Source organism: Camponotus floridanus, unplaced genomic scaffold (assembly GCF_003227725.1).
Source record: "Camponotus floridanus strain SB8 unplaced genomic scaffold, Cflo_v7.5 scaffold22, whole genome shotgun sequence".
Taxonomy (NCBI): Eukaryota; Metazoa; Arthropoda; class Insecta; order Hymenoptera; family Formicidae; genus Camponotus; species Camponotus floridanus.
Window position 1 is genome coordinate 21,939 of NW_020229348.1, and position 9,823 is coordinate 31,761.

At 28.9% G+C, this 9,823-nt stretch overlaps 1 protein-coding gene across 2 annotated transcripts; it reads left to right on the forward strand.

The window, feature by feature from the left end:
- The first annotated feature begins 335 nt into the window (after positions 1 to 335).
- Positions 336 to 6,818, forward strand: LOC105253801 (AP-3 complex subunit delta-1). Of its 2 annotated transcripts, XM_025408640.1 has the most exons (15): positions 342 to 441; positions 501 to 702; positions 836 to 931; positions 1,010 to 1,138; positions 1,583 to 1,993; positions 2,608 to 2,681; positions 2,951 to 3,394; positions 3,478 to 3,705; positions 3,794 to 3,956; positions 4,099 to 4,281; positions 4,464 to 4,881; positions 4,962 to 5,230; positions 5,331 to 5,903; positions 5,990 to 6,415; positions 6,605 to 6,697. In XM_025408640.1, the coding sequence occupies exons 2-15, from the start codon at positions 607 to 609 to the stop codon at positions 6,695 to 6,697; spliced, it is 3,603 nt and encodes a 1,200-aa protein (XP_025264425.1). In that variant the 5' UTR covers positions 342 to 441; positions 501 to 606. The 2 variants fall into 2 exon arrangements, with proteins under 2 accessions (XP_025264424.1, XP_025264425.1); XM_025408639.1 differs by having other exon boundaries at positions 336 to 702; positions 6,605 to 6,818.
- The last annotated feature ends 3,005 nt before the right edge of the window (positions 6,819 to 9,823 follow it).

The following is a 9,823-nucleotide window of genomic DNA, read 5'->3' on the forward strand; positions in this document are numbered from 1 at the left end:
TTAATTAATATCTATATACACATCGCGACGAAAATTCTCGAATCATATTTCGTAATTTATTCATTTAGGCTGCGGTCGGGAAGGCGCTCTGGATGCTTTGAAATATCATTCTATCTTTATTCTCATGGAATGTAGAACAAAGATAGAATGATATTTCAAAGCATCCAGAGCGCCTTCCCGACCGCAGCCTTAATCAACTAAGAATATACATATCAAATTTTGCGATATTTACTTCACAGATCTTGGTTGCGAGAATTGGACTATTAGCGTAGAAGCGACCAAAAATTGCAACAGAGTTGCACACGTCGATAAAATTACATACTCGATGAGTGAATGTGCGCTAGTTAGGTGTTTGTCTACTCTCTTGACACATTTCTTAGATATGCTTTTCCGAGTAGCCCTCCTCTCTCATCCAGCCCCGATCTGTCAAAAGATGTGAATGTAAGACGGGTGATTGGGATATGCTCACGAATTTCGATTAATTGTAATTCATTAATCAGGACTGCGCCCGATTGAGTCGAGACGAGTCTCACCGATGCGCGAAAGGAGGGTTCCTTCAAAGTGATATCGTGCGAGCAAGGCATTTAATTTTTTTTAAATGCGGTCATGGCACTCCGCAAGGTAAAGGGCAACTTTGAACGAATGTTCGATAAGAATCTGACGGATCTGGTGCGTGGGATCAGAAACAACAAGGAAAATGAGGTGATCTTTTCTCTCTGCTTTGCGATTTCTCTTGGTGAAATTTTTATCACGTCCTAACCTAACCTTTTTTCCACCTTTCATTTTGCAATCTATTCTATCTGGCATAAAGAAAGTTTATAATTTCCTATATTAGGCGAAGTACATCGCGCAATGCATCGAAGAGATCAAGCAAGAATTGAGACAAGATAATGTGGCGGTCAAAGCAAACGCTGTGGCCAAGTTAACATATGTAAGAATCTATTAGTGTTCAATTTAATTCAATTTATCTCAAGCATTGGTAAAGTTAATCAATTCTTATATCCTACAGCTTCAGATGCTGGGATATGATATCAGTTGGGCCGGTTTTAATATAATAGAAGTGATGTCATCGGCAAAGTTTACTTATAAACGAATTGGCTATCTTGCTGCAAGTCAGAGTTTTCATGCAGATATAGAGGTATAAAATCTATTTAATGTATATTTTAGACTTACGAAGATTTTCCTCAGGCATGTTCATTTATATATCTATTTTTCTTATAATTTTATTTATAGTGTGATTATATATTATTTCTCCCCTATAATTTTATTTATAATGTGATTATATATTATATATTATTATATATTATTTCTCCCCTATAATTTTCTTTGTAGTGTGATTATATATTATCCCCTATATTTATATATTCATCAATTTAAAATTAAATAAATTTATAGACTGTAAGCAATTGATGATAACAGATGACATGATTATAAATAGCATGATAACATGATTATAAATAAAAATTATATATGATTTATGTATATATATATATATATATATATAGTGTACAATGTACTTCGAAAATTGTTAAAGATATAGGGAAAATGCCATTTTATAATTTGTTAATGTTTTCTGTTATAGCTACTAATGTTAACGACAAATATGATTCGTAAAGATTTAAATAGCCAAAACCAGTATGATGCTGGCTTAGCGCTGAGCGGCTTATCTTGCTTTATTAGTCCAGATCTAGCACGAGATTTGGTTCATGACATAATGACATTATTGACCTCTACAAAACCATACTTGCGCAAGAAGGCAGTCTTGATGATGTATAAAGTATTCTTGAGATTTCCTGAGGCCTTGAGACCAGCTTTTCCAAGGCTGAAAGAAAAACTCGAAGATCCAGACAGTGGCGTTCAAAGTGCAGCAGTAAATGTAGTTTGCGAATTAGCCAGAAAAAATCCAAAAAATTATTTGAGCTTGGCACCTGTTTTTTTTAAGCTAATGACAACTTCTACAAATAATTGGATGCTCATCAAGATTATCAAATTGGTGAGTATTATCATTGTGCAAGATTAATTGATGACTGACAATATTTTTTACATGTTCTTGGCAAATACGAAACACATATCACATTTTTGTAGCTTTATTTTTTTATAATAATTTTGTTATAATAATCTGAAGTACAAAATTTTATATACATATATATTTTATATATATATATATATATATATATATATATTTGTTTGTTATTGTAAGCAATATTGCTTTTGTTTGTCATACTCAGTTTTCAACTATAACTCTCATTGAACCAAAGCTGGGTCGACGGCTTACTCAACCATTAATTGATCTGATTTCAAGGTTTTATATAATTTTTTTTATGTATATAGTGAAATTTTATATATTTATAAAATATAAGTACATTATGTATTTATATATTTATGTGCAATTTAAATACATATTGAGAGTAATGAATTAGTATTAATAAGCATTTTGTAGCATTGAATCTTATTTATATGTATTGTATTTTGTGTATAAAGTATTTGTATTAGTTTTCATATATTTCACTTATTCACATAAAGTAAGAAAATTAAATTACTATTTGTATAAAAAAATTTACTAAAATTTAGTATTTCTTAGAATGCAATGTAACATTGTATTTTCAGTTTGGAGCATTGACACCTCTAGAACCTAGGCTTGGCAAAAAATTAATAGAACCCCTTACTAATTTGATACACAGGTATTTAATGTATTTTATACTAAAGCATTGTAATGTTGTTATTATTTGCATAACATATAGAGATCTTATCTCTTATATCTATTTTATGTTTATCCCAACTTTTTTTGTTCATCTTTTGCAATATGCCTATATTTTTTTTATATTACTAGTTTTATAGTTTAATATTATTGATTTCTACTTTTAATCTATTTATAATTTAGTATTATTGATTTATTTCAAATCAACTTTTAATCTATATTTATAATATAATACTATAATAACTTTTCTAGTACATCTGCAATGTCCTTATTGTATGAATGTATCAATACAGTAATAGCTGTATTGATTTCTATATCCTCTGGTATGCCGAATCATTCCGATTCGATACAGTTGTGTGTGCAGAAATTGAGAATACTGATAGAGGATTCTGACCAAAATTTAAAGTACTTGGGATTATTGGCAATGTCGAAAATATTAAAAACACATCCAAAAAGTGTGCAAGCTCACAAAGATCTTATTATGCAATGTCTCGACGATAAAGACGAAAGTATAAGACTGCGTGCCTTGGATTTGTTGTATGGAATGGTTTCCAAGAAAAATCTAATGGAGATAGTTAAAAAATTAATGGTACATATGGACAAAGCTGAAGGCACCACTTATCGTGATGAATTGCTCTCAAAAATTATTCAGATTTGCTCACAGAACAACTATCAGTTTATTACCTATTTTGAGTGGTAAATATCACATTTATGCGATGTGTTAAATCTATTCTCTATAAATTATAGTATATTAAATTGTATATATTGTATATTTGCAGGTACATATCTGTATTGGTAGAACTTACACGAATGGAAGGCACCAAGCATGGACCATTAGTAGCGACTCAATTACTTGATGTAGCAATTCGTGTACAAGCTATACGAAAATATGCGGTTCAACAATGTGCCTTACTACTTGAGAATTCATATCTATTGACCGGCCAGCCAAGGGCTACAATGTCCGAGGTTTTATATGCAGCAGCATGGATTTGTGGAGAATTCTCTAGGTAATAAGAATTTCCTTAAAAATAGTCGGTCTCGATATGTAATCTCGATATATAATAAAATATTTAATAATTTGTTAAATTTAAACAGTGAATTGGAAGATCCTTTGGCGACATTACAATCTATGTTACGATCGCAAGCTTCTAGTTTGCCAGGGCACATACAGGCAGTTTATGTTCATAATATATTAAAACTAGCTGCAGCGACATTTGCTAAAGCTGAAAAAGAAGAAGATACCGAAACTATGGAAAAGGTATAAAATATAATATAATTTATATAATATTAATAAAATTTTAATATTTTTTTATGAAACAAGTATGTATACAATATTTTTTTTAAGTATGAATATATCTATCATTAGTGAAATATATCTAACATAAGGTTTTATTTTACAGATTTATGAATTGAAGGAGAAAATAGCAGCTTTTGTTTGCAGTGGTGATTTGGAAGTTCAAGAAAGATCTAGTTCTGCATTGGTACTGCTTGAATGCTTAAAAGAAAATCCTGGTCTTGCACAGGAATTAATGGAAGCTTTTGAAGGTGAACTTAATCCAGTTGCACCAAAAGCTCAAAGAAAAGTAAGTATCAATTAGTAATGTATATATATATATATATATATATATATATATATAATCTTTATATATATATTTTATTTTGTAGATTTAATATATACAAATTGAAGGAAAGATTGCGCACATTAATTAATATCCATTTAAGTTGTATTAATATATTTTGTTATATAAAATTTCATATCTTTTAGGTTCCAATACCAGAAGATTTGGATTTAAATTCCTGGATCAACGATCCACCTTCAGAGAGTTCGGATTCAGAAGATTTAGATATGAATGATATTTTTATTAAGGCAGAAAAACCGAATGATTCGTACTCCAAACGGGAATTTAGTGAACCATCGCTGGAAGAACTTGAGAGAAGACGCGAAGCGAGAAAATTAGAACAAGAAAATAATCCTCATTATCTAAAAGGCTCATTTAAAACTTCTACATCATATCACAATTCGTCGAGCGTATACGAAGACTTCGAAAACATTCCTGTTGCGGAATTAGACATCCCAATTTCTTTAAAAATTTCAAACAACTTGCATAGATGTCGAAATATAGATAGCAGTCATAAAAGACATAAAAAACATGAAAAGAAGAAGAAGTCAAAACATAATAAAAGTAATTGTTTTCTACATAATATTATATTATTAAATGTACTCTATATTGGAAATTTTAACTTTTTACTGAATTATTTTCAGATAAAAAATCTGCATCAGAAGAGGATGAACTGGATGATAGTTTACCATTACAAATAGTGAATACTGGTGTAGGAGAACTACCTCCAGGTGCAGAAATAAGTGACAGTGATGATTATGATTTAATAGACGCGAATGATCCACATAGAGCTTTAAATATCGACTTAGATATGCCTTTACGAGAGGATGAAAGATTGCCTGTCTTAGAACATAGAGTTATTGAAAATGATACGACAAAAAAGATTGACGAAAAAGGAAGGAAAAAAGAAAAAGTAAATTCTTTTTATATTTGGATATTGTAATATAATTTGAATTTTTTAATATCTATTTATGTATTTTGTTTAATAATATTTTTCTATTTTATATTAATAGGCGCATAGAAAATCTAAAAGAAAAATCAAGGATGCCATCGAAAATAAATTAAATGATCAAACTATGAATAATGAATCATCTGATTTATGGTTGGAAAGTAATTCATCCCCTGAAAAAATACAGTCTCCTGATAATGGAGGATACACAGAAGTATCCAGCGAATTACAGAAAGATAGTAAACGTAAAAAGTCAAAAAGTCAAAACAAGCATAAGAAGTCCAATGAAGAGGATGGAAAACATAGAAAATCGAAGAAATCGAAAAGTAAGAAAGAAAATAAATCATTGGATTATGAAGAAACAGCAGGAATATCTACTCCATCAAAAGAGATATTACCAGAATTGAAGAGCGATATTATGAATTCCGAATATAACGCAAATTCTGTACAGCAAAATATCTCATATGAAGAATTGGCTAAGAATAAGGTCATTTCCATGACATATGAATTGAGGCAAATTCCTCATGATTCAAGTAAAGTTATTGTAGCAATTTGCATTACAAATATAGGTCAACCGCTTGTGAAAGAATTAGTCTTTGATGTTCCAGATACATCGTCACTCAAATTAATTAGAAATGTAAGTTGATTAATATTCTGATTTTATATATATACTTTATGGATTAATTATCCTAATATATTATTTCTATCATCCTGGTTTTTTAGTCCGGAGATGAATTTGGGATAAAACTGCCATTTCAACTGCCTCTACAATCTAGTAAAGAAACTGAGTTCACTGTTCTAATTTCGGACGTGACATTTGCTCAGAGACTTAGAGGTACATTAACATACATGTTCGAAGGTAGAAATGGCACGGAACAAGAGAAGCTCGATTTTACCGTGCATTTGTCGTGTAGCAAGTTTATGGTTGGACATCTTTCTCATAAAGACATACTTACGGAACTACTCAAAAGCGGTCAATTAATATCTAAGATTAGAAAAGAAGTAACAATTTCTTTGGACTTTGATATGGTTCTAAATATTATCTGTCGCAAATGCAATCTCACACTTGTGGAACAGATTAATGACACTGCATCATTATATGGACACTCTTTGAAGGGACATCATGTGTGCCTTTTGTTAAAATACAATGTAAGTTAAATCATATATTTATTTCTATTTTTTCTCTGTGGTGTAAAATGAATTAGTGACCATATGTAAAAACAATAAGAATGGTCATATTAAAAACATAAATATTAATTAATATAATGTGAGACAATCTATCTTTTTAATTTTATATATTTTAAGATTAGCAGTGTCAAAGATCCTTTTATATTACAGAGAACAACAGGAAATTTAATAATCGAAGGTAAAGGTGACAATAATTCATTACTATCGGGAATTGGCGAGGAGATATCGAGGATCCTGACATAATATTGATTTAAACTCACAAGTGTCTATTTTGCAATTATTAATTCATACCATACATTAATTATATACATTTGTGGCAGCGAGAGGAACGCTTGGGGACTGTATACATAAAATACAGACATATAGCGGTTATATATATATATATATATATATATATATATATATATACATATATATATAGCACATACTTTGCAAACTCATTAAATATTTTCAGAAAGAATCTTATCTAAACTTTAAGTGTAATCTAGATCATAGTTTGTTAAATATTTAAGAGATATACATATGTATACATGCATACTATATATACATGTAATTTCGCTTCACACGTATAGACATGTACATGTACATGTCTATACGTGTGAAGCGAAATTTTGAAAGGAACAAGAGAGAAGAATAGCTTATTGTCAAGAATTGAAGACACTGAAATAAAGGTAGCTAAATGTTTCTAAATAAACTTTAAATCAATGATACTGATCTCTATGTATGCTCAGAGTTACAAAGATTTAAATCATATTAAAAAAAATTAACTTCATATATTTATTGTTATATAGCTATATATACTAACATTTTCCAAAAACTTCTAGTAAATTTTCTTATTTTTATTTTAAAATGTTGAATTAATTATATATAATAATTTGATATGTTTAGAATCAATTGTGCAATTCTTTGAATAACTTGTGCATTTCTTTGTTCTAAAATAAACGTTATGATAGAAACAATTGATCTTACTTTTATGTTCAATGCCTTCAATTTTTGTGTCCAATCGGAATAATATAATATATCGCTATATATATATATATATTGTTGATATCTTTATTATTTTGTAAAATATATAAAATATTATATCTCTACTGTGCGATATTGTTTCGCCCGATCTTTAAAAGGAGATATAACGGGCATAGGTGGTGAGCATTGTATTTGCATGCAACGCTTCCATAATATCGATAATTAATAAGCTAACAAACTGTGTAAATTTAAAAAATTAAACAAATCGTAAATCATTTATATATAGGCACGTAAAAACTACACATGTATAATTGTGCGGAAGAATATGCTCTCATATTTTCTTTTTTTTTGCAAGGCACTTCAATTGTGCATCAAATTTTATATCCCTATTCCTTTCTTTTAATATCTTCCTCTGTATCTTTTCTTAAAATGTAAAGATTTTTATATATTTGAGAATATGAATTCTCTAGAGTCTAGGTATTAAACGTGTGCCAAAAATCATTAAAGATATCAATGCCCATATAATCCTTTAATTCCTAAAATGATATTGATACTCATACAATTGACGATTATTAAACATTCCAATTAAATAATTCTTCTCTATAGATATAAAGCAAATAATATATATATATCATATAAACCGAACAAAATATTTTTAATTTTGTAATAAGCTTTATATATATATGCGCGCATTTTGCTATTTTAAAGGAATAATGAACATGCATGACATATATTCGACTATGAATTGTACTGAACAGCGCGTTTTACTATTTTAGAAAGATAGTGAATATGTATACACATATATGATACACATATTCTATTATGAATTGTATAAACAGCGTGTTTAAAACAAAAAATTATTTTATTAATTATATGTATATCTCCTTCTCTTTTTAAGCTTGCAAGTACTTGAACAACTATTGTAATTTTGATATATTGGGTTCTAACTAAGAGTTATAAACTGATTTGTAAAAGTTTATTATTCAGAAACACACATATATATATACATATATAGATAGATAGATAGATAGATATAGATATCAAATTTAGTAAAAATGAATATTTATTCTAAACTCTTTTTGCATGTAACAAATAGAAAAAATTTATATATATATATATATATATATATATATATATATATATATATGAAATATATGAGATTTTTACATTTGAAGTCATAATATCCTTATATAAATTTTTGTTTTAAGCGATTACATATACGTCAAATCATTGTATGTTTATTTATATACATCTAGATCGAATAGAGATAATTGTTTCGAAATACATGCCGCATCCCAATGAGTGATGTGCGATTCTTAATTTATGCAACGCGCGCATATATATACATATATATATTTAATACTTTCATGTGCAATACACGTCTGGAAGGTGAACCGCGGATACTAAGGACGAGCATGATTCAATCAAATTCATCGACCTTAGGCTACTCCTACACGAGAAATTCATGGTCGTGTTGCTGTCATATGTCTTTAGACGAAGAGTCATCATTTTTTAAATATCAAGTACATTTCGTTTCATTGATGACAAAGTGTTTTGCTTCCTCCAGAAATATTGTTTTTCTCGTCTTCCGTTAATATACATGAGAAAGTAATTATTTGATTTTAATATGTCTGCGTAAACACTTCGTGGAACGCTTTGTAATGTTAATCGATTCTTGTGTTTTCAGAAATGAAGACAACATAAGGAGGCGGTTTAACATAATCATGCACAGCCTCTGTGACGTCTATGCTCTACTTATGAAAAACGTGGAAGAGGAACGCGGCTGTCCTAATTGGTACTTTTCCACGTACATGGAGATTTACAATTATTAATTATACAAAAGTTTCCACTATAATTTCATTTTTGTTTGCTCTTTTGCGCTCTTTATATATCATATCATAAAATATATTTCGTCATACATTTTGGAATGTTTGCGCGCACGTATTGCAACGTGAAATATAACGCTAAGATAAATCAAAGTATCAACCTTCAAATAAAGATTATCTTTTCAACGAATAAATTCTTCTCGATTAGTTTATCAATGAAAATATAAATAATACTTTTGAAGGAAAGAAAGAATACGCGTGCATTCTGCTTTCTCTTTTCTTTTCAAAATACTTGCGCAATCAAAAAAAAACGCAGAAGGAAAAAGTTAAAAATATTTATTATTACACTCTAGTCACGTTTCGGTCAGTAGTCAGACGAGCATGTGCGTTTCTTCAAAATTTGATATTTTGTTTCTAAAATCAAGCTGTGTCAAAATAATTTATCGTAGATTTCAATCTAAATTTTTTTATTACTTCTATAAATGCTTTATTAAAAAAAAGAATAAGAAAGAGAATTTTTCGAAAAAAAAGAATAAAAAGAGCTAATATGTAATGTTGAATTTATTGAACATAATAT

Bases quoted from the DNA above. Each gene is read 5' to 3' on its own strand.
- LOC105253801 (XM_025408639.1), top strand. From the start codon at position 607: ATGGCACTCCGCAAGGTAAAGGGCAACTTTGAACGAATGTTCGATAAG. The intron at 4,282-4,463 runs GTAAGTATCAAT...CATATCTTTTAG, and splicing joins CACCAAAAGCTCAAAGAAAA to GTTCCAATACCAGAAGATTT. The intron at 5,904-5,989 runs GTAAGTTGATTA...CTGGTTTTTTAG, and splicing joins CACTCAAATTAATTAGAAAT to TCCGGAGATGAATTTGGGAT.